The sequence below is a fragment of the Rhododendron vialii genome, chromosome 3a, assembly GCF_030253575.1.
Source record: "Rhododendron vialii isolate Sample 1 chromosome 3a, ASM3025357v1".
Classification (NCBI taxonomy): domain Eukaryota; kingdom Viridiplantae; phylum Streptophyta; class Magnoliopsida; order Ericales; family Ericaceae; genus Rhododendron; species Rhododendron vialii.
The window spans coordinates 6,795,024-6,821,970 of NC_080559.1; the positions used below are offsets into that span (position 1 = coordinate 6,795,024).

The following is a 26,947-nucleotide window of genomic DNA, read 5'->3' on the forward strand; positions in this document are numbered from 1 at the left end:
CTGTACGATAATAGGATCCAAAAAGTGGCCACACGTGACAGATCTCAAACGCGGTTGCACGTGAGGGAGTGAAATCAGTGATCACTTAATAACATTTGAGACATTTTCACTCATTGCCAATTATTTTTGAGATGAATATAAAGTTTACACATTTTGGGGGTTGGTTTCCTCGGTGAGAGGTTATTGTCATTGCCTATGTTTCCAATCTATTAATTATGTGCCGAGAGAGAGAGAGAAGAGAGAGAGAGAGAGAGATCAAATAACTCCCACCAACAATACGTTCATCTGTTTGGTGAATTATTCAATTTAATTAACATCAAATATATGTACAGACGTTGAGGACATAAGAGATTCAATCTTCAATGTACAAAGATCTATATGAATACATGATATAAGCACCGAGGCACGCCAGCAACGCCACCATCGCTGCCACATTCGTTGCCGTCTTCAACAAGCTTTCCGATCCCGAATCACACATTTGGGTGTCGTTGTTATAATCCGGTGCATTACTCCCTGGTAACGTCCCGTTGTTAAGAAGCCCAATCTTCTCTGTTGCGCTGCCTGCAGGTTTGGGTAACGTGGGCAATTTAGTTACCTGATCCTGGCTGATGTTCCGAGGTGCTGATTGTTTGCTGGCTTCGGGTTGTTGAATTTGAGTAGTAGTGCTGACGAGTTCTTGTTGAGGGGCTGGAGGACCTTTCTTCGGGATCACAACGTGCAACAGGCCGTCGGCAAACTTGGCATGGATTTCCTTAGACTTGCAGTCCTTTGGAATCGCGATTTCCTTGTGGAAACGGCTCCTTTTCGTTGCATCAACGAGGCGTTCCCCAGAGATCTTTACGGTGTTAGTTGAATTGTAAACTTGTATCTTCAGCTGATCTTTTCTGAATGCTGAAATTACCCAAGAAACAGAATGGAAAGTAAATAAAAACAATTAAATCGGCCATCTGACTTTCTTGTAAATTTGAAAAGTTCAAGCACAAAGTTGGTGACACATGTGCTGTTAAATAGTAGGCTCTTAAATTAATGGAAGTTACGGTGTCAAGTTTATTGATCCAGCGTTCTAGATTCAGGTGTCTGGCCTTGCTTATGCACGTCTCTGTTAATCTTGAGAGACCATAAACCTACCATCCACATTGTACTAAATAACATTGGCTAGTCTTCAAGCTGTAAACAGTTTTACGTCATTATATATATATATATATATATATATATATATATATATATATATATATATAAATATCAGAACATCCGATTTCCTCATAAAACATGATTTTAACAGCAGAACAGATCATAGCTTCTCCTCCCATGTATGTCTTCTAAAATGAATATCTACCTAAAGTTTTTCACTGTTTATTTTGAGCATCATAATTAAATTGGGAAAATAAAAATAGATCAACTAGTTAATTCAATCTATAGAATTTTTTTACCCAATAACTTCAAATTAGCAAACTTGTGAGTATGTTGTCGTGACTCACTTACAAACCCTTTTTTTTTTTATAAAGGGACAAGAGGTTAATTCCACTTGATCACTCATCTAGGCAATTGCTGACCAAAGAGAGCAAGATAGACTCTTTTAACACACACAAGCAAAAACCCAAACTCCCGATGTGAGCCAGCCCCACGACACAGGCCCAATTACCAACTTCAACATTTGAAAAACACAAAATAAAGATCCATGCTGCATGAGATATTCATAATCAGTACCAGGGAGGTGGACGACAAGAGTTTCAGATTCATCGTTGCGGCGCCAGTTGCAGAACGGTTCAAAATCTTCGTAAGACAGAGAAGATCCATTCTTGGTTTGCATGGTAGAATTTGCAGTTTTTTGATCCTCAGGTTGTGTTTGGATTCAAAAGAAGCAGTGTGAGAGTCCTCCGCTATATAGTACTATATATCATGTGTTATATGCATTATTTATTTATTGAAACGATGGGGTCTTTGGGAGGGTTTCTAAGAGGTTTAATCTTTTGGATTTCCTCTGGAGGTATGGGCGAATTATTCCTGTTTTGGCTTCTCAGGCTTTGAGTTGCTTTGTGTCTTTGCAAATCCTTCTTCATGTCTAGGTTACCCTCTTGCATTGCATGCATGGGTTAGCTAATCACATAGGTCATTTCCCTTTTTGTTAAAATAAAGTATCATGACAAATTTATGCATCATGTATAATGTGTAAAATTTGGATGGCATTATATATTATTCTATGTATGGGCCGGGGTAGTGTTCTAGTCAGATCCCCTCTCAGCAAAATACTGCACGAATTTCTGGGGAGTATTAAAATTAGAAGGGGCCCTCAACCCTTGTAAGTATGTGTGCAATTATTTGTGCAAATGCGTATGTGATTCTGACATCTCTGGAAAAAAAGAAGAAGAAGAGATTTTGCGGAAGAAATCATTTAGGATGATGTGGCAATAGTATTTTAGATTTTGAGTTTTTGGTTGCGGCTAATACATTTATATTCACACTTTTTGGTTTTTTTTATTCATTTGAATTTGCTGAAAGACCAATAAGAGTAACCTAAAGTTAATGAAAGTAAAAATTTAAGCTTTCATAACTTCTAGTTTTATTGTCTTTAGGTTACTATTTTTGGTCTTCCAGCAAATTGATTGTTTTTCTGAATTGTATAAATAAGAGAAGTCCAAAAACTAAATATTTGGGCTTACAATGAATATTGCACTAATAATAATAAAAGTCTAAAAAAAAAAAAATCATTGGTTATTTGTTGATGATAGGTCAATGCAATTCGAACTATGTGTATTGAGGGTAAATAGTCTTTCAAATCCCAAAGTTGAGACAGTTAGGCCAATTTTAACAATAAAGGGTGCATACGTATATTAGTTTGCAAAGTAGGAGAGGTAACAGTAATTTTCAAAACTAGAGGGAGGTTAGTGTATTTATCAGAAGCCTCAAGGGAGGTCGGCGTAATTTATCCAAAGATAAAAGAAGTTTGCAGATATTTATGCTTTGTTTGGTTTTATTTTTGAAACCTAAAACACTCGTTATCCCTATTTTTAATCATTACTTTCATTTCTCTCTATTTTCCAATTATTTTTCTCTCTATCTTTTTCTATTTATTATTTTATTTTTCTCTCCACTCATTATCCAAAAAATTAAACTCAAAAATTTTTAAAAATTCATCCAAACACAGCATTAATCCTCTCTCCACTACGTCTGTCTAACCATGCATAAATGCCAAGCTGCCAATTTTGACGAGTACAACTATTTTACTACGAGGAAATGACATTTCAACGATTAATTGGCAACTTGACTCATATATGGAGGTAGAATATTCTGTGCCGAAAACCCATGTATAATGTGTCTTTGTACTGAGGAATTTTTCGATCATTGAATTTAAAATATAAAAAAAATTACATAATTTAACGGCAGAAAAATCTTTCAACATAAAGGTACAAGAATTTTTGGAATAAAGGAGATTGGAACCCATATTATATGTGGGTTTTTTTCTTTTTGGATCAATTTACTCAGTCCGACTAAAGTAACTTTAAGCTCATGTTGGATTCGAATCATTGAGTTCATTGAATCAACAAACGAAAGTAAAGGTACTCGAAAGGCAAGAAAGTAAGAAACGACACACTGATCAATATGGAACTCTAGAACTCTCTTTAAGCCCATCCGGAAAGGATAGTATAAATCTGGATCGTACATTTTCTTAATTAATGATTCAGATTTGCTTTGAAATTCTAATTAGGTCGGTTCCGGAATAAGCCTCGCAAGCCTCTGGGCTTGGACAATTCAAAAAAAAAAAAATCTATGTAAATATATATTTATATATATTTTGACGAAGACATAACTTAGCAAGGATGTCACCCGTTCAATGCAGACGAAGAGAGAGAAGAAGAAGAGAGACGACAAACGAAGACGATGAACTTCGACCAGATTGAAGCACTGAACCAGACGACAAACTTCGACCAGGTACCACCAAGCTCGCTCTCTCGCTCTCCCTCTCTCTCTCTCAATTTTCCCCAGAAATCCAAACTTGATTTTTTCTTCTCCCATAATGCAAGATACATGAAACTCTCTCTCGATCTTGTGAAGGAGAACAGAAAAGACCACCAGATTAGGGCTCCATTTGAAGGTATCTTACTCTCTTGGTTTGGATCTTCTTCTTTTTTTCCAGAAAATGTAACTCGATACCCATTTGTTGAGGCTTGTTAAACCCAACCCATGTCTCTTTTAACTCGTGCGTCTCTCCCTTTTATCTGAGCTGTTGGATTAGATCCAACGGCTACGGAGTGAAGTCCACATTAGAAGCTTTGTGTGTGTGTGTCTATACACACACACACATATATTATTTTTACACAGGACTCACAAGGGTTATTTGCATATATGTATATGCACAGGCACCACTTTAAAAAACTTTAATGAAAAAATTAACCAATTTTTAAGTCAGGTTTGTATTTTTGCAAGTTGGCTCGTAATGTTTCACTTTTTATTTTATTATTAAATATTAAACAGTGATCAGAATAAGAAAAATAACTAAATGAAAGCTAAAAGTAAATATAAATGCATTATAATCTTTTTTTAATCGGATCATGCTAAATCATAAAGCATTGGAAGCGGGGTTAATTTTTTTTTGATATAATTTAAACTAAAAGTACAATGTAATTTTGATTTTTTATTGACTGTTTTTTTTAAAAAAAATTTATGACTTAATAGTGAGCGGGCAACCAAGCTTAATGTCGGGTTTGGACAATCCAAATATCGAGGCCAGCCCTGACTCTAACCAGTAAGAATAAATACGAGCAAATCCAAACAATTAATTACATCAATAGATGATTCATATTTAGAATGTCCCGTCCAATCCAAATCAACAATCGAAGAAGATCCAATTCCAAACAAAAATCACAACCTTATAATAGAGCTTAGTCAAGAAACAAAACAGGAAACAAGCTAAGCATGGCTGCCCTAGCGAGATTATGGGCAACCTTAACATCAGGTCTTGGTCGTTTGACCACTTTTACAAACTTAAAACTAGTACATAAATTACGAAAATCCAAAAGGAGTGGTTGAACCAGATTGCTAACTAATTACTAGTATATACTTCTTCTTCCGTCTCAAATTTTTGGTCTTGGTTAGCACTTCTTATTTTGTTTTAAAAAGATTGTCTTAGTTAAAAAGTAAGAGCATCTCCAATGGTCTCGTCAGAGGCTGTTTTCGGCAGATTTTGACGAGTTTCACTCCGAAATCAACTCCCACCAGCCTCATCGCCATCCTCATCGGTTTCTAGTTTGCTACAGTACGTCGCCACCACTCTTCTCTCTCTTCCCTTCTTCTACGATTTGGTACAACTTTTCCGGCAAGGGTCTTCAATTTGGATTTCTGATTTGCCGGATTCTGGTGGGTTTTCTCCTTGCTTGGTTTGTGAATTCGTGTGTGCATTAGAGAGAGATGGATTGGTGGTTTGGTTGGTAGTCTGCGATTTGATTTCGGCGAGTTTTCCAATCAAGATAGTGGTGGCGGTGACTGTTATTTTTTTTTAATCAAAATGAGTTGGGATTTGAGTAGTCATTTGTCTAGGTTGTTGGGTAGTATAATTTTTTTGTGGCTAGACAAAAATAAAATTGTGCATTTTTTCTAGACAAATTGCTTAAGATGCCATTGAGGCTAAAATTTAACCCCTTCTACATTTGCTTTTAGGTGGTCACTAAAATTTATAAACGTGCAGCCGCCTTTGTAGAACGTACTGTATTAATTACCAAGACAAGAAGCTGGCAGCCAGCCTGGCACGAATTGATGTCCCCTTCTCTATATAGTTCTCCGGATAACCCTCATATTCAGGATCTCCGGTACCCAAGACCTCTGTGGCCAGGAATTTTTAGGTTGTTGGATTTAAAAAATAAAAAAAATTATACTATTCAACGGCTAGAAAACTCTCGACACAGAGATACATGAGTTTTCGGAATAGAGTAGATCGGACCCCGTATCAAACGTACATGCACCTGCATATATGTAATGAAAGACAATTAACAACTAGATAGAAAACAAATTAATTCAAAATATGGGAATGGCATCCAGATAAAGAAAGAAGAAGAAGCGGCAAAGTGGATTTGAGTTCTAGATTCAAGAATTAGTCGAAATTTGCATAAAATTGACCTGAATACTTGAGTCATCATAAAAATAGTCTTACGGGACAGAGAAATTATTTGAATCTTAAATCACAAAACAACTGAAGCTCGTTCGTTTGGAGTACTCAAAACTTCTGCAAAAGATCTTCAATAAATTTTCTTCATTCATCTCTCTCCACTCATTACATTTTAAAACCTTTTTCAAAACCAAAACCAAACATGGTGGTCATGATTCAGTCATTTTTATTTTGAAAAATGTAGCTATGCTATGACCAACCAGTGTGCCCCACCTTCATCTTTCTCATAAAATTTCCCCTTTTTATTTTTAAATGTGTACATATAAATAAAGGAGATCACTACTTGCAGTAAGAAATGTGACCAAAAGTATTCTGTATCCAAACAATGAGGCTGCTCCATAATGGGTTTCCCTTTCCCTTTCTTTTTCTTGTGGCTCTCCTCATTACTGGAAGTGGATCAGCAGCAGCAGAAGCAGAGAGGTCCACCTACATTATTCACATGGACAAGTCTCACATGCCCAAGGCCTTCACCGCCCCGCACCACTGGTACTCCTCCGCCGTCGATTCCATCAAGACCGCGAGCCTGGGAACATCCGACAGTGGCCTCCAGTCGCCGGCGAGGGTCCTCTACACTTACGACAGTGCCGCTCATGGGTTCAGTGCAGTGCTTTCCGAAGGCGAGTTGGAGACCGTGAAGAAGCTACCGGGGTTTCTGTCGGCTTACGGTGACAAGCAAGTGACGGTGGACACCACCCACACGTTTGAGTTCCTGTCACTTAATCCGGTCACTGGGCTCTGGCCGGCGTCAGGTTACGGGAAGGACGTCATCGTCGGCGTGCTAGATTCCGGTGTGTGGCCGGAGAGCAAGAGCTACCATGACGAGGGAATGTCGGCAGTTCCCTCTAAGTGGAAAGGAACTTGTGAGGCGGGCCAGGAGTTCAACTCCTCTTTGTGTAACTTGAAGCTCATTGGAGCTAGGTATTTATTTGGAATTTAAGCTCAATGTTTTTTTCTTCAAGTTATTGCTTTTATTTGCGCTTTATTTTTGTACGCATGCACTTTACTTTTAACGTGAAATTACTAAAAATTTCATATACAAAATGGAGCGTGAAAATCAATTTTCATAAAATATCTATAACTTATCTTCTATACATTATTGGTGTAATTGTGTGATTATAAATCGTATAGGTACTTCAACAAGGGAGTAATCGCAGCAAATCCCAACATAACAATCAGCATGAACTCCGCAAGGGACATTGACGGCCACGGGACCCACACTTCCTCCACCGCCACCGGCAACTATGTAACCGAAGCCTCCTACTTCGGCTATGCGACCGGAACAGCCAGGGGCGTTGCACCCAGAGCCAGGCTCGCCGTCTACAAGGTCCTCTGGGAGGAAGGCCGGTACGCCTCCGACGTCCTGGCCGGCATCGACGCGGCGGTCTCAGACGGGGTCGACGTCCTCTCCATCTCCATGGGCTTCGGTCAGAACACTCCCCTCTACGAAGACCCCATCGCCATCGCTTCCTTCGGAGCGATGGAGAAGGGCGTGCTTGTTTCCACTTCCGCTGGAAACAGAGGCTTCCAGATTGGTCGCCTCCACAATGGGAACCCGTGGGTCGTGACCGTAGCCGCGGGCTCCGTCGACCGGTGGTTCTCCGGGACCTTGACTCTGGGAAACGGGTTAACCATCACTGGGTGGTCCATGCTACCGGCTCGAGCCATAGTCAAGAACGTCGAGCTATATTACAATGAAACAATGTCTCCATGCGATTCAGCTGAGACGCTTGCTGCCTTGAATTTTGGTCCTCTAATCCTAATTTGCGAAAATAAACAACAGTTGCCTGTCTCTAACCTAATGGGCTCTCTCAGCGCTTTTTCCACACAGAGCGTACAAGCAGCAATATTTGCATCCTACTGGCCGGTGGTAGACGACTATTATTTTGAGTTCAACGATTTTCCTTTTCCGGGAGTGGTGATTAGCTCTGAGGACATGAAATCCGTGATCGAGTATGCCAAGCTTGGTTTTTCTTCGAGGGCTAGTATTAGCTTCCAGGAGACCACGGTGGGGACAAGTACACGAGCCCCAGCCGTGTCCTCCTACACATCGAGGGGTCCATCCCGAGCCTACCCGGGAATTCTGAAGCCCGATGTAATGGCGCCCGGGACATTGGTTTTGGCGTCTTGGACTCCGGTTAGTTTGGCGACTTCACTCAGGGGTATGTCTCTGGCGAGCGATTTCAATATAATCTCGGGCACGTCCATGGCCTGCCCTCACGTTGCTGGAGTGGCGGCCTTGTTGAAAGGGGTCCATCCGACGTGGTCCCCGGCAGCCATCCGATCAGCCATGATGACAACCGCGAATCCGCTTGATAACACTCTCAGTCCTATTCGAGACAACGGGTACAATCTTGCGGTGGCCACGCCGATATCAATGGGGGCGGGCCAAATCGACCCGAACAGGGCGCTTGACCCCGGGCTTGTTTACGATGCCACTCCACAGGACTATGCGAATATCCTCTGCTCCATCAACTTCACCACGAGTCAAATCATGACCATCACGAGATCAAATGGTTATAACTGCTCGAACCCGTCATCGGATCTGAACTACCCGTCGTTTATTGCTTTGTACAATGAGGAAGCAGGAGTTTTGATTCACAAATTCGAGAGGACCGTGACGAATGTTGGGTACGGTGGGGGGACGTATAAGGCTAATGTGACAGCGCCGGACGGGGCTACAGTCACGGTCTCGCCAAAGACATTGGAGTTTGGAAAGACGTACGACAAGCGGAGTTACTCTCTCACTATAAAATACAGGAGTAGCAATCTGATCACATTTGGTTCAATTGTTTGGGTTGAAGAAAAGGGGAAGCACACCGTGAGGAGCCCCATTGTGGTGGCACAACGGGTCGAGATCTCGTCATGATCGGTTATCGTTTCGTTGTGCATTTATATACTTCTTCCGTCCTAAATTATTTGTCCGATCCGCAAAACAGAGTGTTAAAAATAATGTAATTTTTGCAAGAAAAAATTCAAACTTTTTTCACAAATTAATAATACTCATTGATATCTAGTAAATTGTTAAAAAACTTTTGATTTTTTCTTACAAAAATTATATTATTTTTAACATTCTGTTTTGGGGACCGGATAAAAAATTTGAAACCGAAGAAGCATATAGGTTCATCGGGTGAAATAAGACCGGGGGCACATGCACTGGCACTCGCATAGGGTAGAGGAGTCACACGCGGCACTTCCACCCTGTGCGAGTAAATTAATAATTGATTAATAAATTTGTATGTGCAACCCAAGTGTTTTTCAGTGTTGGGTGATTGTTGCTCCTATGAATGATATGTGAGATATTTTGTAGCTATTGACAAAGCAGAGGACAAAAGAAGCCCTCTAGCTAGGGGAAAAGCTTTTTTCATTTCAACTTGAAGAGAGAGGGAGAGACATGGGTTCAAACTGCAAAAGTAGAGAGAGAGACATGGGTTTTCAAACTTTTGTTTCTAATGTTCCTTTTTCTTTCAAAGTTTACTACTTTACACACTAAAAAAGAATCTAGAAGTTTTTGGCTTTGTTTGATTGAGAGTTTAGTTTTGATAATGGATGGAGAGAGAAAAAGAATAATGATTGAAGATAAGGGTAATAATTGGAGAAAGATAAAAATAGATTAAAAAGTAATAATTAGAGAAATAGGGTAATGATCGGAGAAAAAAATAGTATAATGATTGAAAACTAAACTAAAACTAAAACTAAAAGGGTGACCAAACAAAGCCTTTATTTTGATTTTCATTTTTGTACGCTGTACACTTTAATTCTATATTTTAATTTAGGATTACATTAATTCATAATAAGGAATATTTTAATTACAAAAATATGGAAAATCATGTACTGATCCAATGCAAAATAAATGGAGAAAATTAATTTGTTAAATGTAATCCCCTTACCTGAATGTTCCAAAGGAATGCGGATCAGTCTACGTCCTCCTTAACTAGTTCTACGGAACAAATTTGACCGTCCGCTTGTGGAAGTCCCAGTTAAAATTATGGTGCTTGACTTCTGTTAGCTCGTACGTTTGTTTGGTTTTTGATTTGTACATTTTGGGCTCATATGGACTCAAAAAGTTACTTTATCCTCAGTGTGAGCTGGTTTGATCTTATTTCATTCTCTTTCAATTTTTTTGGACTTACTGTCTTTTGGAAATTTGCCCAAGGATATACACATAGAGCTTCAGATGGTTCTCCCCTGCCACTCAGGTCCCGTGTCCTCCCCTATCATTTTGGTCCCGTTTTACTAAGGGAAATTACTTTTTTTTTTTTGAATTAAAGAATATATATTGTGAGAAAATGACCAATCTTATAAAGCGGAAAATAAGTACTAAAAAATAAGAACATGAACAAAACGGGACCTCAATCGATACCGTATTTCCTTTGCTCTTTTTTTTTTTTTTTTTTTTCTGTTCTATTTTTTTTTTGTGTGTTTCAATTTCCTCTTTTCTAGGTGCGTCTAAATGAATAACGACGATTGAGCTGATTTGTTCTCATGTCATTTTTTTTCTTTTTAAGAGTTTGCATTGTTAAATTAGAAACTTTATTGCATACTTTATACTGAAGTTGATTGAAAAGAGCAATATATAAACGCCCAACACGAAAAAGAACAAGACTTTGTGTTACACACAAATTCACACACCTACTTGCATAGGGCAGACCGGCGGAGGTACAGTGTATGGGAAGCCCCTACCATATGTGAGCGTGTATCACGGACATTACATCCGTATCCGACATGCCCTGTCGATTAGGTGCTAAAAAGCATCCGTTTATTTCCATTAATTTAGGCTTTGTCGGTCCTATCTAATATTATTTAATGAGATTTAATTAGTTTGTGGTGTTTCAGGGTTTACGGAGCATTCGGAACGGATTTGGACTAATAATCATGAGTTAAGGATGTTCTGGAGGGATCCACGGCAAGAAGAGGAGCGAAAAAGTGAAAGCTGGAAATTTGGTCTGGACCAAGGCTATGTTGGTCCGGATGACCAAGGCTAGATCCCGATCTGAACAATCTGTTTTTCTGGTCCGGACCAACGGGCAGCAGCACGTCAATTTTATGTTTCATTTGTTTTTAAGTACTCCCTCTGTCTCAAAATGCTTGTCCGGTCCGCAAAACGGAGTGTTAAAAATAATATAATTTTTACAAGAAAAAATCAAAATTTTTAACAACTTACTAGATATCAACGAGTAATTTTAATTTGTGAAAAAAATTTGAATTTTTTCTTGAAAAATTTGTATTATTTTTAACACTCCGTTTTGCGGACTGGACAAATATTTTAGAACGAAGGAAGTATTAGTTTTGGGCCCAACTATAAAAGGAGGCCTTAGCTTATTATTTTAGGTTATCTTTATGTTTTTTGGCAACGGGAGAGAAAGGCAAGAATAACGTTAATAGAGATTTCTCCATGTTCTCCGTGATTCCTTCAATCACAAGAGTTGTTCTTTCTTTTCATGGTCGGTTAAACTCTTTGTCTAGGGGAGGATGAAACTCCGTATCAAGTAACTATATTTTTTGTGTAGGATTTTGGTTTTGTTATTCGAATCGATCGTGAGACTAAGAACCCTTTCTGTTTCAATTGAACGGATTGATTTTACTTTTTCTTATCTATTGAGTATTTGTATTCCGGATTTCAAATACCTAGTCTTGCAATGGTTTTCATTAATTGTGGTTGGGGTTCTAAGATAAATTATGCTTGTAAGACGGATCGTGCCATTAGGTGGCCAAACCGTGCTACTGAGAGATGGTCCGTGCTATGGAATAGTCTATGCCTTTTAATAAGCTGATTATTTTCTTGACAATTATTGTTAGGATTTGCAAGTCCTAGCGATAATCCCTTTTGATTCGAATAAATAAACCTACCCTATGCATATTGTTGTTACGCGATTGGAGTGGATTCCAAACCCTGGATATTTTCCTCCATCGTTTTCTAACTTTTTAATTCATTATTTTAATTTAATTAGGTTATTCCAAACAAACCAAATCAATCAACTCTTTTTTTTTCGAACTAATCTGCAAGTTAATCGAATTTGTCGTAATTCAGTCATTGTCTCCGTCGGAATGATACTTGGTCTTGACCACTATTTTACGTAGTAGTAGTTAATTCTCAGTTTTATAAATTTATTTTTGACACGGAACGATGCGGTCATCGACCCCGTCCGAAACGGCCGCATCGATGCCGGCTATGACGTCGGAAGCGTATTGGCCTTCGTCCCATGTGACTTTGTAGATGGCGAGTCTGGCCTTGGGCGCGATGCCTCTGGCTGTTCTGGTCGCGTAGCCGAAGTAGGAGGCTTCGACTATGTAGTTACCGGCCGCGATGGAGGAAGTGTGGGACCTGTGGCCGCGGGTGTCCCTCGCGGAGTTCATGCTGATTGTTATGTTGGGATTTGTAGCTATCATGCCCTTGTTGAAGTACCTGTTGCATTTAATCATACAACCACTCATTTCATAGCAATGTGATCCGAAATCTGACACGCAAAGTATTTTTTTCGAGACGAATTATTAAGTATCGTACAATTTCAGTAACACTATTGAGTTAAACGTGCATGAAATTTGAAGTAGTTGGAGTTATGATCTATCTAGCACAACACATTTGATGTAAAAAAAAAGAGAGCTCTAAATCTTGCAGAAAGGTTAGTTGTACTTACATATTTCTTACTCCGTATTTTTTTTAAATTAAAGAAAGAATTTGAAATGAGAAGAAGCTTATTGGAAATAGTACCTAGCACCGATAAGCTTCAAGTTACACAACGATAAGTTGAACTCCTGTCCCGCCACACAAGTTCCTTTCCACTTTGAGGGAACCATCGTCATTCCCTCGTCGTGGTAGCTCTTGCTCTCCGGCCACACGCCACTGTCGATCACGCCGATGATGACGTCCTTCCTGTAATCCGACGCCGGCCAGAACCCGGTGACCGGATTAAGCAACAGGAACTCGAACGTGTGGGTGGTGTCCACCGTCACTTGCTTGTCACCGTAAGCCGACAGAAACCCCGGTGACTTCTTCACGGTCTCCATCTCATCTTTGGAAAGCACCGCACTGAACCCATGGACGGCGTTGTCGTAAGTGTAGAGAATCTCGCCGGCGATTGGTGGCCGTCGGATGTTGCGGGGCTGGCGGTCTTGATAGAATCGACGGTGGAGGAGTACCAGTGGTGTGGGCCAGTGTCCTTGGGCATGTGAGACTTGTCCATGTGAATAATGTAAGTGGACCTCTCTTTTTCTACTGATGACACATATCAAAAGATGGTGAGAGCCAAGAGAAATCTTCCGGTCACACCTCATCTTATATAGTAGCAAAATATATTAGAACTAGTTAGGATTGTAAACGAATTGAATAGCTGGCGAGTTCGGTTCGTTAACGCTCAGTTTGGTTTGTTTACTGTTCGATTTTTTTAGTAAATGAGCCAAGTGAAATTCAACTCGTTTGACAAAAATTCGACTTGTTAAGGAAGGCTCGGCTGAATTAAAACAACTCGTTTAGTAAATGACAAAGTTCAGCTTGTTAAGCTTAAATTTTTTGTTCGTTTAGTAAACGAACTGAGCTCAAACTTGACAAAGCTCTGCTCAACTCCGAGTGCAAGCAGTGATCTCCTTTTATATAGTACGTGGGTGAAGGTACAAAAATTAAAAAAAGGGTATACCAAATTAATGGAGGTGGGGCACTCTAGTTCGTCTTAGCCATGGGCGGACACAAGGGTGCCGGGTGCCCGGTCCCTCCACAATTTTAATTATTTTTGGTAATTATATTATTTTTTAGATTAATTTGAAAAGTTTTCTAAAAGATCAATCTTTACAAGTCACTTGGGTGAAAAAATAATTCATAAAATTGTACTCCTGTATGTAGAAAAAACTCCATAAAATTTCAAGTAATTAAATTTTCTTTTCTCACGGGTGTGAACTTAAACAGCGATTATGCATATACGCTCAATCTCGCCTCTTTATCAGAATTAGCAACTAACAATATATATGACATATAGTACGGAGTATATGTTTTAATATTGTAAAGTGGTTATTTTTTGTCATTTTCCTTGTTATTTATGTACTTGTTTTAATGTTGTAAAGTGGTTAAGGTAGCTAGACATATGGTTAAGTCTGCTCATATCATGGCTAGAGCAGCTTCGTTGGAGTACTTGTAATTGTATTTTTTAAAGGATTGAGTTTGTTTTTCGAAAGAAAATATACGTAAAATAGTCCAAAACACGAGTGATTATTTAGTCGGCCTGGTTTCTTGGAACATCGATACGTGGTGCCAAACTATTCTTAATATCACACATTTTTGTGGGCTCCATATACTTAGCAGTGGATTTCACATATGTGTGATGTTTAAAAATATTGAGACATCACGTGGCGGTGTCCCAAGACCGGCCACCAAATAATTTTTCTCCAAACAGACCAGTAACGTGATTGATCACATGTTGCACAGCTCGAATATTATATGACAATGCCAGATTAATCAAATATTAAAATCTGGTATGCCGAAAACATATCCATAATTTTGTTTTCTATCAAGTTAATCGTGTTTCATTATGCATACTTCATAAGGAGGGGTAATTTATCCATGGCAGAAAAAGGGTTAGTTTGGTTGTTTGGTGGAGTTCGATTCTTGCGGCCTGATCCGATTCTTGGGGTTAGGCCGCAAGAAAGTAATTTATTGTGAATTTTTTGGTCATTGCGTGGATGATATTGTCTTTGACCGGACTGGGATCGGAGGAAATTAATTGATTTGCGCGTAAGCTAACCAGGGCATCACTGACCACCGAATTAAAGAAAAAGTATTTTATTTGGGGTCTAGATCCTCTCAACTAGACGAGACAATCTAGATTGGGATCGTTCATTGGTATAATCAATGGTTAGGATTTGTTTATCAATTCTTAATAAAAATACAACCATAGTATTAATTGACTATAGCAAATGAACAGTACGAATCAGGATTGTCTCGATCTTCCAGTCCAAGATATGGACAGGAATGGATCCATTTCCTTTATGGATTTAGAATGAAACATGTTCTGCAATAGAAACAATTTAATAAAAAATAAAGAATGACTACCTTGATAAAATTGTGACATTATTCTTATCAAAATTGGGTGCACACTGTTCTTAGGATGCCCTTAATTTGCTGCTTCCTCCATCTATTGGATAATGGATATGGAGGGAAAGGAACTGCAGAATTTTCCAGAGAAGAGACTTCTGCTTAATTAATAAGACCTGGTTTTTTCAGATAGAGGTTAGAGCTTGCCTTTGCTCTCGGAGAAATTTCAAGAGATCTGATAGGAGCAGGCGCGGACCCACGTGGAGGCACGTGAGGTCACGTGCCCCTTGCCTTTTTTAAAAAAATAAAAATTTTATATAAATTTGTAAAAGTTTCTTACATTGGTACAATTCATCAGTGTGATAGAGTGGTTCTATAGACTAGGAAAAGCTCTTGGCACCTAGGTTCAATTCCCAGTTATGCGGCTTATGCCAACCCTTGTGTTTGTTTGTTTGTTTTTTTTTTCTATTTTTGTTCTCTCTTTCCTTTATTTCTTCATTTTTATTTTATCTTTTTCCTTTATTTTTTCATTTTTGTTCTACCTCTTTCCTTTATTTCTTCATTTTTGTTCTACCTCTTTCCTTTATTTCTCTATTTTTGTCCTATCTCTGTGTGTTTTCCTCTCAATTCAAAATATTATGAAAATCAAATTACTAAATACTTTAGTTTACTTTCTATTAATCTTACGGTTGCCACCGCGACAGTTGAAAGAGTATTTTCAGACATGAAGATTATCAAAAATTGGTTGCCGAATAGAATGAGTGGTCAATATTCAATGATTGAGCGATAATTTAGTGGTATACATACAGAGAAATATTTTTCAAGATTGTGAATAATATGTGCCGCCAGTATATGGAATTCCTGGGTCCGCCACAGGATAGGAGTCGTCTCCTGGCTAGCTAGGGAATGGCGTTCACCTTACTGTATCTTTGGTCCTTAGGCTAGCTAGTTTCAGTAGTTCGTCGTGGTTTTGCTTTGCTAGTTTCTCTAGCATGCTTGTTTGCAAGGGAAGGCCTTTGCTCGCCACTGGATTTTGATTTGTTTGCTTGAAATGAATGGTACTTAGGGTATGTTTCACTAACTAAAATAAATACGTATTTACTTTTTAAATTGAAGATAATGTATTATGAAAGAATGACTTGTTTCATAAAATAAAAAATAAGTAATTAAAAAATTAAGAACCTTAACTTACCCCAAAAAAAGAAAAAATCCACGAGAATGTGTGCTGTTAAAGTGTCTCTTGTGACCGTGATCCGGGAGCATTTACTTGTCTAGTAGGAGTAGCTAGGAGACAATAACAAGAACCATGGGTCCAGTTGCCGTTGAAAAGTCATTATCTGAGGACATTAATTGGACTCCTTGCAGTTCTTCATGGGGGGCATGAGTGGTTGGTGGACCTGGTTATCACTTATCAAGACGTGGGAGATTCATCTCCCTGTAAAGCTTGGCAAAAGTTCAGCCAACTGTGAACTTCTTGCATGGGTACGTGTTCGGGATGCTGCTCGGCAGCTTCCTCTGTCATGTCCATGTGTCCACGTCTAAGATCATCCATCAAGTAATGTCTTTCTCAAAAAAAGAAAAAAAAAGAAAGAAGAGAAGATCCCATCATGGATTCATGATTTGTGTCCAATGATCTTTTTTTTCCTAGTAAATAATTACATGTATATATTTCTCTTCCAATAATCCAACAAAAAAGCAAAAACCAAACTTCCATCGCTTGCTACTTTAGGCAAAGAGAAGGGAGTAGGTTTTGATTTGTAATGGGTTGAATGACGAGGGACCCATCCAAATGAGGTGGAGTGCCACGTCCCATTCTGGGACAGTTTTGGGGCTCCACTTTGAAAATAGTGCTATAAAAAAGAAAAATCTTTTCTCAAAGGTTCATAGTTTGCAAGTAAAAAAAAAATTCTCTATAGTTCATCTATATTGTCCAAATAGAGCTAATGTTATCTTTGAGGTTTGTATTCTCTGTAGTTCATCCATATCGTTACCACAATTACCAGACAATTCAAAATCATCTCTGGAGTTGTGTTCTCTATATTCCATTCGTATTGTTAACAGATAAAATAATTTTAAATCTCAGTATTCATTTGTATTGCTAACTGATAGAGTTATCAGTAAATGCATGTTGTCGTGACTCACTTACCAACTCTCCCTTTTTTTGGGTAGAGGGGCAAGAGAGTAATTCTACTTGACCACTTACCTTGGCAATTGTTGACTAGAGAGAGCAAGATGGACCCTTTAACACACACACACACACACACACAAAAACCCTAACTCTGGATGTGGGAGCCAGCCACACAACACAAGCCCAATTACCGACTTGAGCATTTGAAAAACACAAAATAAAGATCTGTGCATGAGATATTAATCAGTACCAGGGAGGTGGACCACAAGAGTTTCAGATTCATCGTCGCGGTGCCAGTTGCAGAACGGTTCGAAATCTTCATAAGACAGAGAAGATCCATTCTTGGTTTGCATGGCAGAATTTGCAATTTCTTGATCCTCTCAGGTCGTGTTTGGATTCAAAAGGCGCAGCGTGAGAGTCCTCCAGTATATATATCATGGGTTATACGCATATTTATTGAAATGAGGGGGCCTTTGGGAGGGTTTCTAAGAGGTTTATTAATCTTTTGGATTTCCTCTGGAGATGAGGGAATTATTCCTGTTTTGGCTTCTCAGGTTTTGAGTTGCTTTGTGTCTTTGCAAATCCTTCTTCATGTCTAGGTTACCCTCTTGCATTGCATGCATGGGGTTAGCTAATCACATAGGTCATTTCCCTTTTGTTAAAATAAAGTATCATGACAAATTTATGCATCATGTATAATGTGTAAAAGTTGATCTACGTATGGGGTAGTGTTCTAGTCGGGTCCCCTTTCAACAAAATAAAGATTCAACTGCACTAATTTTCTAGGGATTATTGAAATAAGATGGGGCCCACGACCCTTTTAAGTGTGTGTGTACAATTATTTGTTCAAATGTGTGTTATTGATGCATGGAAGTGTGTTGAAAAAGGAGATCGAGCGACAAGATCGCGACAACTCTTCCTTAAACCTGTTTAGTCTGAGAATACCCAGGAATAAAGGCAACAGAAATTGGTTGATTCACACAGAATACCCAAAAGTTGGCATAAAAGAGAACGCTCTTTTTAATTTCAGTAATTATCAAAAACTAAATAGCCCTAAGGCTTACAACTCAATTTATAGTAAGAGAAACCCTACACACTAAGAAATAAAGAAAAAGGAAACTACCAAAATTGGAACCAAGTCTTCTTGATCAAATAATTCTTGAAAGGAAACTAAATAAACTAAATTGAAAAACTAAACAATGTAGACATTTATTTCTATATTGCAAGAGTCCTACCAAAATAACTAAAACAAAAATAAGGAACTTTATATTCTTTTTTTTAAAATAATATAATCTTTTCATTCTGCATCATTCTCCAGGGCTTGAGAAAACTCGTCCTGGAGTTTCGATTTCTTCAAATAATCTTTCTTGTTGAAACTTGTCTGCATCGATCTTATACTTTAAGTTGATCTTCTCGAATCTAAATTTCAAATAATCTTCAAAAATGAAATGAGCAATTTCCTTCCAAACATGCACAAGGTGTGGAATCCAATGAATCTTACTTACAAGATCTTTAATAGGCTCTTAAAATGGATCCACATACTGAAAATTTTGAGCATCTTGAACACGATTTATTTTGAAGACAAATTTTATAAAACTGCCAAGTACTTCTAACAACGACATCAAATTTATATTTTTCAACGAGGAACTTGGATCCTCTTTTTTCTTAGGAACTGTCTCATACCTTTCATCAACGAATGGTTCTTCATCATAAATTGGCAGCTTACTCCAATTCACAATTGGATTTGGAATAACTTTGGATGTGAAAGGCCAGCGAACTGTAGCCTCCTCCATGAAGGAGCAAGAATTCACTGGATAGTAGTGAGGTTGATTATCAATGATCAAGGCGCCTCTTGACCAACGCTTCATGCGTATCCTTAATCCGTTGAAACCATACCACTAGTTGTGCACCCCATGCAGCCTCATCACCTTCCTTCACATCTTTGGCAACAACATAACGACCATCACAAACTCCTTGTTGTGCCATGATCTGGAATCGAGCGCAAGCTTTGATACCAACTGATGCAGGGAAGCGAATACAAAAACTAATGATCGAAGCGACAAGGACAATCACAAACTCAATAGTTTAGAGAAACTCTCTCTGACTCTTTTCATTATCAATAATCAACTGCCCAGCCCTAAGGTGTAAAACCGAATATATAGGTAGCAACCCTAACCCTAGAAAACATAAAAAATAATACCAAAATTATTATAGACCCATAAAATAGAGGAAAAAACAAGACTTAAGAAAAAAGAATGGGGTGAAATAGAGATTCCTACGAAAAGTTATAAGAGCGCAAGTAATTGCCCAAAACGGAATGAAGGCCCATTGGGAGGCCTAAACGGCCTCGGAAGCCATGTGTTCTGACCGTTGGGCAGTTTCGCATCCCGTCGCCTAAATCCACTATCAATTATATTACGAAAATGCCGGTTAGTACAAATAGGCCTTGGAATGTTTAAGATGGTACTCCTCCTCTTTGGCTACTGCATCAGTTATGGTTACATTTTGCGGAAGAAATCATTTAGGATGATGTGGTAATAGTATTTTAGAATTTGTGTTTTTGGCTGTGGCTTTTACATTTTACATTTTTGGTTTTTTTATTCATGTGAATTTGCTGAAAGACGAATAAGAGTAACCTAAAGTTTTTTTTTTTTTTTTTCCACGAGAGTAACCTAAAGTTAATGAAAGTAAAAATTTAAACTTCCGTAACTTTTAGTTTTATTGTCTTTAGGTTACTATTTTGGGTATTCCAACAAATTGAATTGCATAAACAAGAGAAGTCTAAAAACTAAATATTTGGGCTTACTATGAAAATTGCACTAATAATAATAAAAAAGTAAAAAAAAAATTTATAATTTCTTTTCATTGGTTATTTTTTTATGATAGGTCAATGCAATTCAAATTAAGTGTATTGAGGGTATAATAGTCTTTTACATCTCAAAGTTAAGACAGGCCAATTTTTTAACGATAAGAGGTGCATACGTATATTAATTTGCAAAGTAAGGGAGGTAACAATAGTTTTCAAGACCTGAGGGGAGATCAGTGTGTTTGTCAGAAATCTCAAGGGAGGTCGGCATAATTTATCCAAAGATAAAGAAAGTTCGCAACCATGCATAAATGCCAAGCTGCCAATTTTGACGAGTACAATTATTTTACGAGGAAATGACATTTCAAGATTAATTGACAACTTGACCCATATATGGAGGCGTGATATTTTGTGCCGAAAATACATGTGTGTCTGTGCCCAAAGATTTTTCAGCCATCGGATTTAAAATTTAAAAAAAATACACAGTTTCATGGCCGAAAAATCTGTCGGCACAGAAATTTTCGAAACAGAAGAGATCGGACCCTATATATGTGATCTTTTTTTCTTTTTCTTTTTGGATCGGTTTACTCAGTCTGACCAAAGTAACTTTAATCTTATGTTGGATTCGAATCATTGAATCAACAAACGAAAGTAAAGGTAGTCGAAAGCCAAAAAAGTAAGAAACGACACCAGAGGCGGCGGCTCTACATTCACCATTTCATGGTGACATGAACACCGAAACAATTTTTTTTTCTTATAATATATGTAAAAATTATGGGTTAACCTCTCTTTAAACACCCAATTCAAATATCAATAAACATCCAATTTTAATAATCATAGTCTTGAACACCTGATCCAAAAATAATTGAGCACCCAACTCAAGCAATTGAACACTCAATTACAACCCAATTACATTCCATCAATTCAAATAATTCATAGTTGAACACCTAACACATTATCTCAAATAAAACTAACAATCCTAATCGAAAAAAAGAAAGAGAAAAAGAAGAATCTAGTGGTTTAAAGTATTATGCCTGTGTTCTCTCTCCCTCCCTATTGTCGATGGTCTTAATGTGTTAATTTTGCATTCGTAATAATAACTACTTTATTTTATTTTTTTAATCTAGTTTGCTTATAGAATTAAAGACAAAGCTTTAAAAAATTCAATCACATACATTCTCCGTTAGCTTGAATAATATTCATTCGAATTTAAGATTAAGATAGAAAATCTCATCATGGCATCCTAATGAACAATATACTCTCTACGATTTCTTTCAAAATGGTTTTAGTAGATTAATACACCGATTAAATGTTTGGCAAAAAATATGATAACTCATCTAGAATAACTCTAAAATTTAAGTCCCTCTATTCTCGAAACCCTTTTGACTACGCAATACAACAACTTAAAAAAAATTGATTTTTTGTTAAAAAATATGGTACTTATTTTTAAGTTCTCGGGTTGCCTCGTAGTTAATTTTCTAAAAATAAAAGTCATGTTTTTTTGTCTACACTATTTATATTAATACATGAGGTTTTGCACATATATTATTGGTTGATACATCAGCTAGTAGAGTTAAGATAATTTTTGAACACCATATCACAAATTCTTGGAGCCGCCACTGAACGACACATTGATCAATATGGAACTAAAAGTCTCTTAAGCCCATCTGTTCTACATCCGATGGGACAAAACAAAAGATGCCCGGCTCCTCTCCGGTCCAATATTTGGAACGGAAGGGACAATATAAATCTGGATCGTTTATTGTCTTAATTAATGGTTCGAATTTGCTCAAAAATTCTAACTAGTAAAAATAAAAAGAGTAAATCCAAATACATCAATAGACGATTCATATTTAGACTGTTCCGTCGAGTCCAAATTAACGACCACAACCTTATGATAGAGCTTAAGTCAAGAAACAAAACAGGAAACACGCTAAGCATAGCTGCCCTAGCGAGATTATGGGCAACCTTAACATCAGGTCTTGGTACTTTGTCCATAAATTACGGAAATCCAAAAGGAGTGGTTGCCAGCTAGATTGCTAGTAGTAATTTTGACCCCTTTTAGTTTTTTTGTTTAGCATTTGCCTTTTAGGGTGGTCACTAAACTAAACGTGCAGCCGCCAATGTGGAACAATACCGAGTCAAGGAGCTGGGATTGATTTCTTATCAATTCTTGGATCTTGATTTTTTTATTAATACATTATCCTTTTTCGCTGTTCAAAAAAAAGGAGTTGGCACCTAGCCTGGCACGAATTGATGCCCCCTTCTCTAGTTTTCTGTACCCACAAATGGGTATCGAATGAGGAAAGATCTTTTGTACCAAAATTGTTTGTACCGAGGGATTTTTAGGCCGTTGGATTAAAAAAATAAAAAAATCAAACAATCCAAAGGCCTGAAAATCTCTCGGCACAGAGAAGATCGGACCCTGTATCAAACGTACATGCACCTGCATATATGTAATGAAAGACAATTAACAACTTGATTGAAAACAAATTAATTCAGAATATGAAGTGGCATCCAGATCAAGAAGAAGAAGAAGAAGAAGAAATGGCATAGTGGATTTGAGTTCCAAAATTAATCAAAATATGCGTCAAATTGATCCGAACACTTGAGTTATCACAAAAACAAGATTACGGGAAAGAGAGAGTATTTTTTGAATCTAAAATCACAAAACAAGTGATGATTCAGTCATTTTTATTTTGAGAAATATAGCTATGCTATGAAGTCCAACCAGTGTGCCCCACCTTCATCATTTTCATGAAATTTTCTCGTTTTATTTTTAAATGTATATACTACATAAGAGAAACTTATTCGCGAAGGCTCCGTGAACATGTTGTTCATGGAGCGGCACAATCAGAGCCCGTTTCAGAACACATTCTTAAAAAATAAGTACTTATTCCACATTTTCAAACTCAAAAATAATGCAAATGAAAATTAAATTTTAATTTTTTTTGCACCGTATTAAAAATCTCAATGAGATCTTTCAAATAAGATCCATATTGTATATTTTTAGATTTCAATAAATTTATTATTTTTGAGTTTGAAATTGCCTTCTTAAAAAATAAGTACTTATTTCGCGTTGCGGAACGGAGCCTCATAGTCATCTATTCACGCAATCAATAGTTGAGATTCGTTTTCAATTTTAAACAACAAGAAAAAAAATTGGTTTGCAATCTAGACCATCCAAAAACACTTTGAAAGCGCGCGATTGGGCTCCGTAACTCTAATTTCACGGAGCCTTCCGAAATTTTTTTTTTCTAATACTATATATAGGAGATCACTACTTACAGTAAGAAATGTGACCAAAAGAATTCTGTATCCAAACAATGGGGCTGCTCCATAATGGGTTTCCCTTTCCCTTTCCCTTTCTTGTGGCTCTCCTCATTACTGGATGTGTATCAGCAGCAGAAGCAGAGAGGTCCACCTACATTATTCACATGGACAAGTCTCACATGCCCAAGGCCTTCACCGCCCCACACCACTGGTACTCCTCCGCCGTCGATTCCATCAAGACCGCGAGCCTGGCAACATCCGACCGTGGCCTCCAGTCGCCGGCGAGGGTCCTCTACACTTATGACAGCGCCGCTCATGGGTTCAGTGCAGTGCTTTCCGAAGACGAGTTGGAGACCGTGAAGAAGCTATCGGGGTTTCTGTCGGCTTACGGCGACAGGCAAGTGACGGTGGACACCACCCACACGTTCGAGTTCCTGTCGCTTAATCCGGTCACCGGGCTCTGGCCGGCGTCAGATTACGGGAAGGACATCATCGTCGGCGTGCTAGATACCGGTGTGTGGCCGGAGAGCAAGAGCTACCATGACGAGGGAATGTCGGCGGTTCCCTCTAAGTGGAAAGGAACTTGTGAGGCGGGCCAGGAGTTCAACTCCTCGTTGTGTAACTTGAAGCTCATCGGAGCTAGGTATTTATTCGGATTTTAAGCTCAATGTTTTTTCTTCTTCAAATTATTGCTTTTATTTGTAGTTGGAAGTATATAATTAGAATAAGTGTACCAATAAAATATGATTGTTGATTTTTGCGCTTCACTTTTGTACGCATGCGTTCCGCTTTTAACGTGAAATTACTAAAAATTTTATGTACAAAATGGAACGCGAAAATCAATTTCCATAAAATATCTATAACTTATCTTCTATACAATATTGGTGTAATTGTGTGATTAATAAATCCTATAGGTACTTCAACAAGGGAGTAATCGCAGCAAATCCCAACATAACAATCAGCATGAACTCCGCAAGGGACACTAACGGCCACGGGACCCACACTTCCTCCACCGCCGCCGGCAACTACGTAGCGGAAGCCTCTTACTTTGGCTATGCGACCGGAACAGCCAGGGGCGTCGCGCCCAGAGGCAGGCTCGCCGTCTACAAGGTCATCTGGGAGGAAGGCCGGTACGCCTCCGACGTCCTGGCCGGCATTGATGCGGCGGTCTCGGACGGGGTCGACGTCCTTTCCATCTCCATGGGCTTCGGTCAGAACACTCCCCTCTACGAAGACCCCATCGCCATCGCCTCCTTCGGAGCAATGGAAAAGGGCGTGCTTGTTTCCACTTCCGCTGGAAACAGAGGCTACCAGATTGGTCGCCTCCACAATGGAAACCCGTGGGTCGTGACCGTAGCTGCGGGCTCTGTCGACAGGTGGTTCTCCGGGACCTTGACTCTGGGAAGCGGCTTAACCATCGCTGGGTGGTCCATGCTTCCGGCTCGAGCCATAGTCAAGAACGTGGGGCTATATTACAATGAAACAATGTCTCAATGCGATTCAGCTGAGACGCTTGCTACCTTGAATTCGGGTCCGAAAATCGTAATTTGCGAAAATAAACAACAGGTGCCTGTCTCTAACCTAATGCGTTCTATCAACTCTTTTTCCACACAGAGTGTAGCAGCAGCAATATTCGCATCCGACTGGCCGGAGGTAGACGACCACTATTTTGAGTCCAGGAATTTTCGTTTTCCGGGAGTCATAATTAGCTCCGAGGACATGAAATCCGTGATCGAGTATGCCAAGCTTGGTTTTTCTTCAGAGGCTAGTATTAGCTTCCAGGAGACCACGGTGGGGACAAAACGAGCCCCAGCCGTGTCCTCCTACACATCTAGGGGTCCGTCCCGAGCCTACCCGGGCATTTTGAAGCCCGATGTAATGGCGCCCGGGACCTTGGTTTTGGCGTCTTGGACTCCGGTTAGTTCGGCGACTTCACTCAGGGGTATGTCTCTGGCTAGCGATTTCAATATAATCTCGGGCACGTCCATGGCCTGCCCTCACGTTGCTGGAGTGGCGGCCTTGTTGAAAGGGGTCCATCCGACGTGGTCCCCGGCAGCCATCCGATCGGCCATGATGACAACCGCAAACCCACTCGATAACACTCTCAGTCCGATTCGGGACAACGGGTACAATCTTGCGGTGGGCACGCCGATATCAATGGGGGCGGGCCAAATCGACCCGAACAGGGCGCTTGACCCCGGGCTTGTGTACGATGCCACTCCGCAGGACTACGCGAATATCCTCTGCTCCGTCAATTTCACCGCAAGTCAAATAATGACCATCACGAGATCAAATGGTTATAACTGCTCGAACCCGTCATCGGATCTGAATTACCCGTCGTTTATTGCTTTGTACAACGACGAAGCAGGAACTTTGGTTCACAAATTCGAGAGGACCGTGACAAATGTTGGGTACGGTGGGGGTACGTACAAGGCTAATGTGACAGCACCGGAAGGGACTACCGTCACGGTCTCGCCAAAGACCTTGGTGTTTGGAAAGACGTATGATAAGCAGAGTTACTCTCTCACTATAAAATACAGGAGTAGCAATCGGAACACATTTGGTTCAATTGTTTGGGTTGAAGAAGAGGGGAAGCACACCGTGAGGAGCCCCATTGTGGTGGCACGACGGGTCGAGATCTCATCATGATCGATTATTGTTAATTTCGTTGTGCATTTATATATATATATATAGACACACACACACATATATATATACACTCGGGATCCAATGAGAGATCCCGCACGTTTTGATCACTTTGAGCGGATCGGATCGTCGTAATTCAATCGGAAAAGGGGAGTCCCGCACGGTAAGCCCGTGCGGGATCCTTAGTAGATCCGAACTATATATATATATATATATATATATATATATATATTTTATATATGTGTATTCCGCTTGACCAAAATATTGGGTGAAGTAATACCGGAGACACACGCACCCACATAAGATGGAGGGGTCAGTGTCACACAGCTGCACCTCCACCCTGTGCGAGTAGTGCGTAATTTTTTTATTGGGCTAACACAAGTGTTTTTCAGCGTTGGCTGCTCTTATTAATGATATGCGAGATATTCTGTGGCTATTGACAAAGCAGAGGACAAAAGAAGCCCTCTAGGATAGGGGAAAAGCATTTTTTCATGAGTTAATTCTACCTCCACACTCAAAACACACATTCATATCCACATCCACACACACAAGTGTATGGGTGTGTATTTAGGTGTGGTCCTAGAATAATTGTTCTTTCATTTCTACTTGGAGAGAGTGAGTGGAAAATTTTTCAGTGCTGAGTGGGTGCCACGTGATACCCGCTCAGATTTGAAGAGAAAGTGTTGAGGTGAGAGAAAAGAAAATGTCTCAATTCAAGCCGTCCAAAAATGTATTGGTCGGCTCGGATGTATTGAGCGCGTATCACGTGGGATGCACCGAAAAATTTCTCCACAGAGAGAGAGCGATATAGAGTAGTGTGATAGTGTCGGTTGGAACGCTTAGGATAAAAGGGAAAATAGGAGGAAAACAAGTTATTTCTTTTTATTTATTTATTGGATTTAATGTAAAATAGAC

The 26,947-nt window shown here is 39.1% G+C and overlaps 4 protein-coding genes across 4 annotated transcripts; 2 read left to right on the top strand and 2 right to left on the bottom strand.

Annotated features, from left to right (window-relative positions):
* Positions 1-288: 288 nt before the first annotated feature.
* LOC131318495 (uncharacterized) lies at positions 289-1,891 on the bottom strand. The gene is made up of 2 exons (XM_058348315.1): positions 1,708-1,891; positions 289-891 (listed from the first exon to the last, which is right to left on the bottom strand). The coding sequence occupies exons 1-2, from the start codon at positions 1,808-1,810 to the stop codon at positions 353-355; spliced, it is 642 nt and encodes a 213-aa protein (XP_058204298.1). The 5' UTR covers positions 1,811-1,891; the 3' UTR covers positions 289-352.
* Positions 1,892-6,272: 4,381 nt separating this feature from the next.
* Positions 6,273-9,470, top strand: LOC131318497 (subtilisin-like protease SBT3). The gene is made up of 2 exons (XM_058348318.1): positions 6,273-7,078; positions 7,289-9,470. The coding sequence occupies exons 1-2, from the start codon at positions 6,486-6,488 to the stop codon at positions 9,024-9,026; spliced, it is 2,331 nt and encodes a 776-aa protein (XP_058204301.1). The 5' UTR covers positions 6,273-6,485; the 3' UTR covers positions 9,027-9,470.
* Positions 9,471-12,265: 2,795 nt separating this feature from the next.
* LOC131321080 (subtilisin-like protease SBT3) lies at positions 12,266-13,432 on the bottom strand. Its single transcript, XM_058352095.1, has 2 exons — positions 12,870-13,432; positions 12,266-12,563 (listed from the first exon to the last, which is right to left on the bottom strand). The coding sequence occupies exons 1-2, from the start codon at positions 13,430-13,432 to the stop codon at positions 12,266-12,268; spliced, it is 861 nt and encodes a 286-aa protein (XP_058208078.1).
* A 9,960-nt stretch (positions 13,433-23,392) lies between these two features.
* On the top strand, positions 23,393-26,468 carry LOC131318498 (subtilisin-like protease SBT3). The gene is made up of 2 exons (XM_058348319.1): positions 23,393-24,029; positions 24,301-26,468. The coding sequence occupies exons 1-2, from the start codon at positions 23,440-23,442 to the stop codon at positions 26,033-26,035; spliced, it is 2,325 nt and encodes a 774-aa protein (XP_058204302.1). The 5' UTR covers positions 23,393-23,439; the 3' UTR covers positions 26,036-26,468.
* Positions 26,469-26,947: the final 479 nt, after the last annotated feature.

Excerpts from the sequence above, each read along its gene's own strand:
- LOC131318498 (XM_058348319.1), top strand. The coding sequence starts at position 23,440 with ATGGGGCTGCTCCATAATGGGTTTCCCTTTCCCTTTCCCTTTCTTGTG. Across the intron at positions 24,030-24,300 it reads TTGAAGCTCATCGGAGCTAG|GTACTTCAACAAGGGAGTAA; the intron begins GTATTTATTCGG and ends TAAATCCTATAG.
- LOC131321080 (XM_058352095.1), bottom strand. The coding sequence starts at position 13,432 with ATGAGGTGTGACCGGAAGATTTCTCTTGGCTCTCACCATCTTTTGATA. Across the intron at positions 12,564-12,869 it reads TTGAAGCTTATCGGTGCTAG|GTACTTCAACAAGGGCATGA; the intron begins GTACTATTTCCA and ends TAAATGCAACAG.
- LOC131318495 (XM_058348315.1), bottom strand. The coding sequence starts at position 1,810 with ATGCAAACCAAGAATGGATCTTCTCTGTCTTACGAAGATTTTGAACCG. Across the intron at positions 892-1,707 it reads TCTTGTCGTCCACCTCCCTG|CATTCAGAAAAGATCAGCTG; the intron begins GTACTGATTATG and ends GGGTAATTTCAG.
- LOC131318497 (XM_058348318.1), top strand. The coding sequence starts at position 6,486 with ATGAGGCTGCTCCATAATGGGTTTCCCTTTCCCTTTCTTTTTCTTGTG. Across the intron at positions 7,079-7,288 it reads TTGAAGCTCATTGGAGCTAG|GTACTTCAACAAGGGAGTAA; the intron begins GTATTTATTTGG and ends TAAATCGTATAG.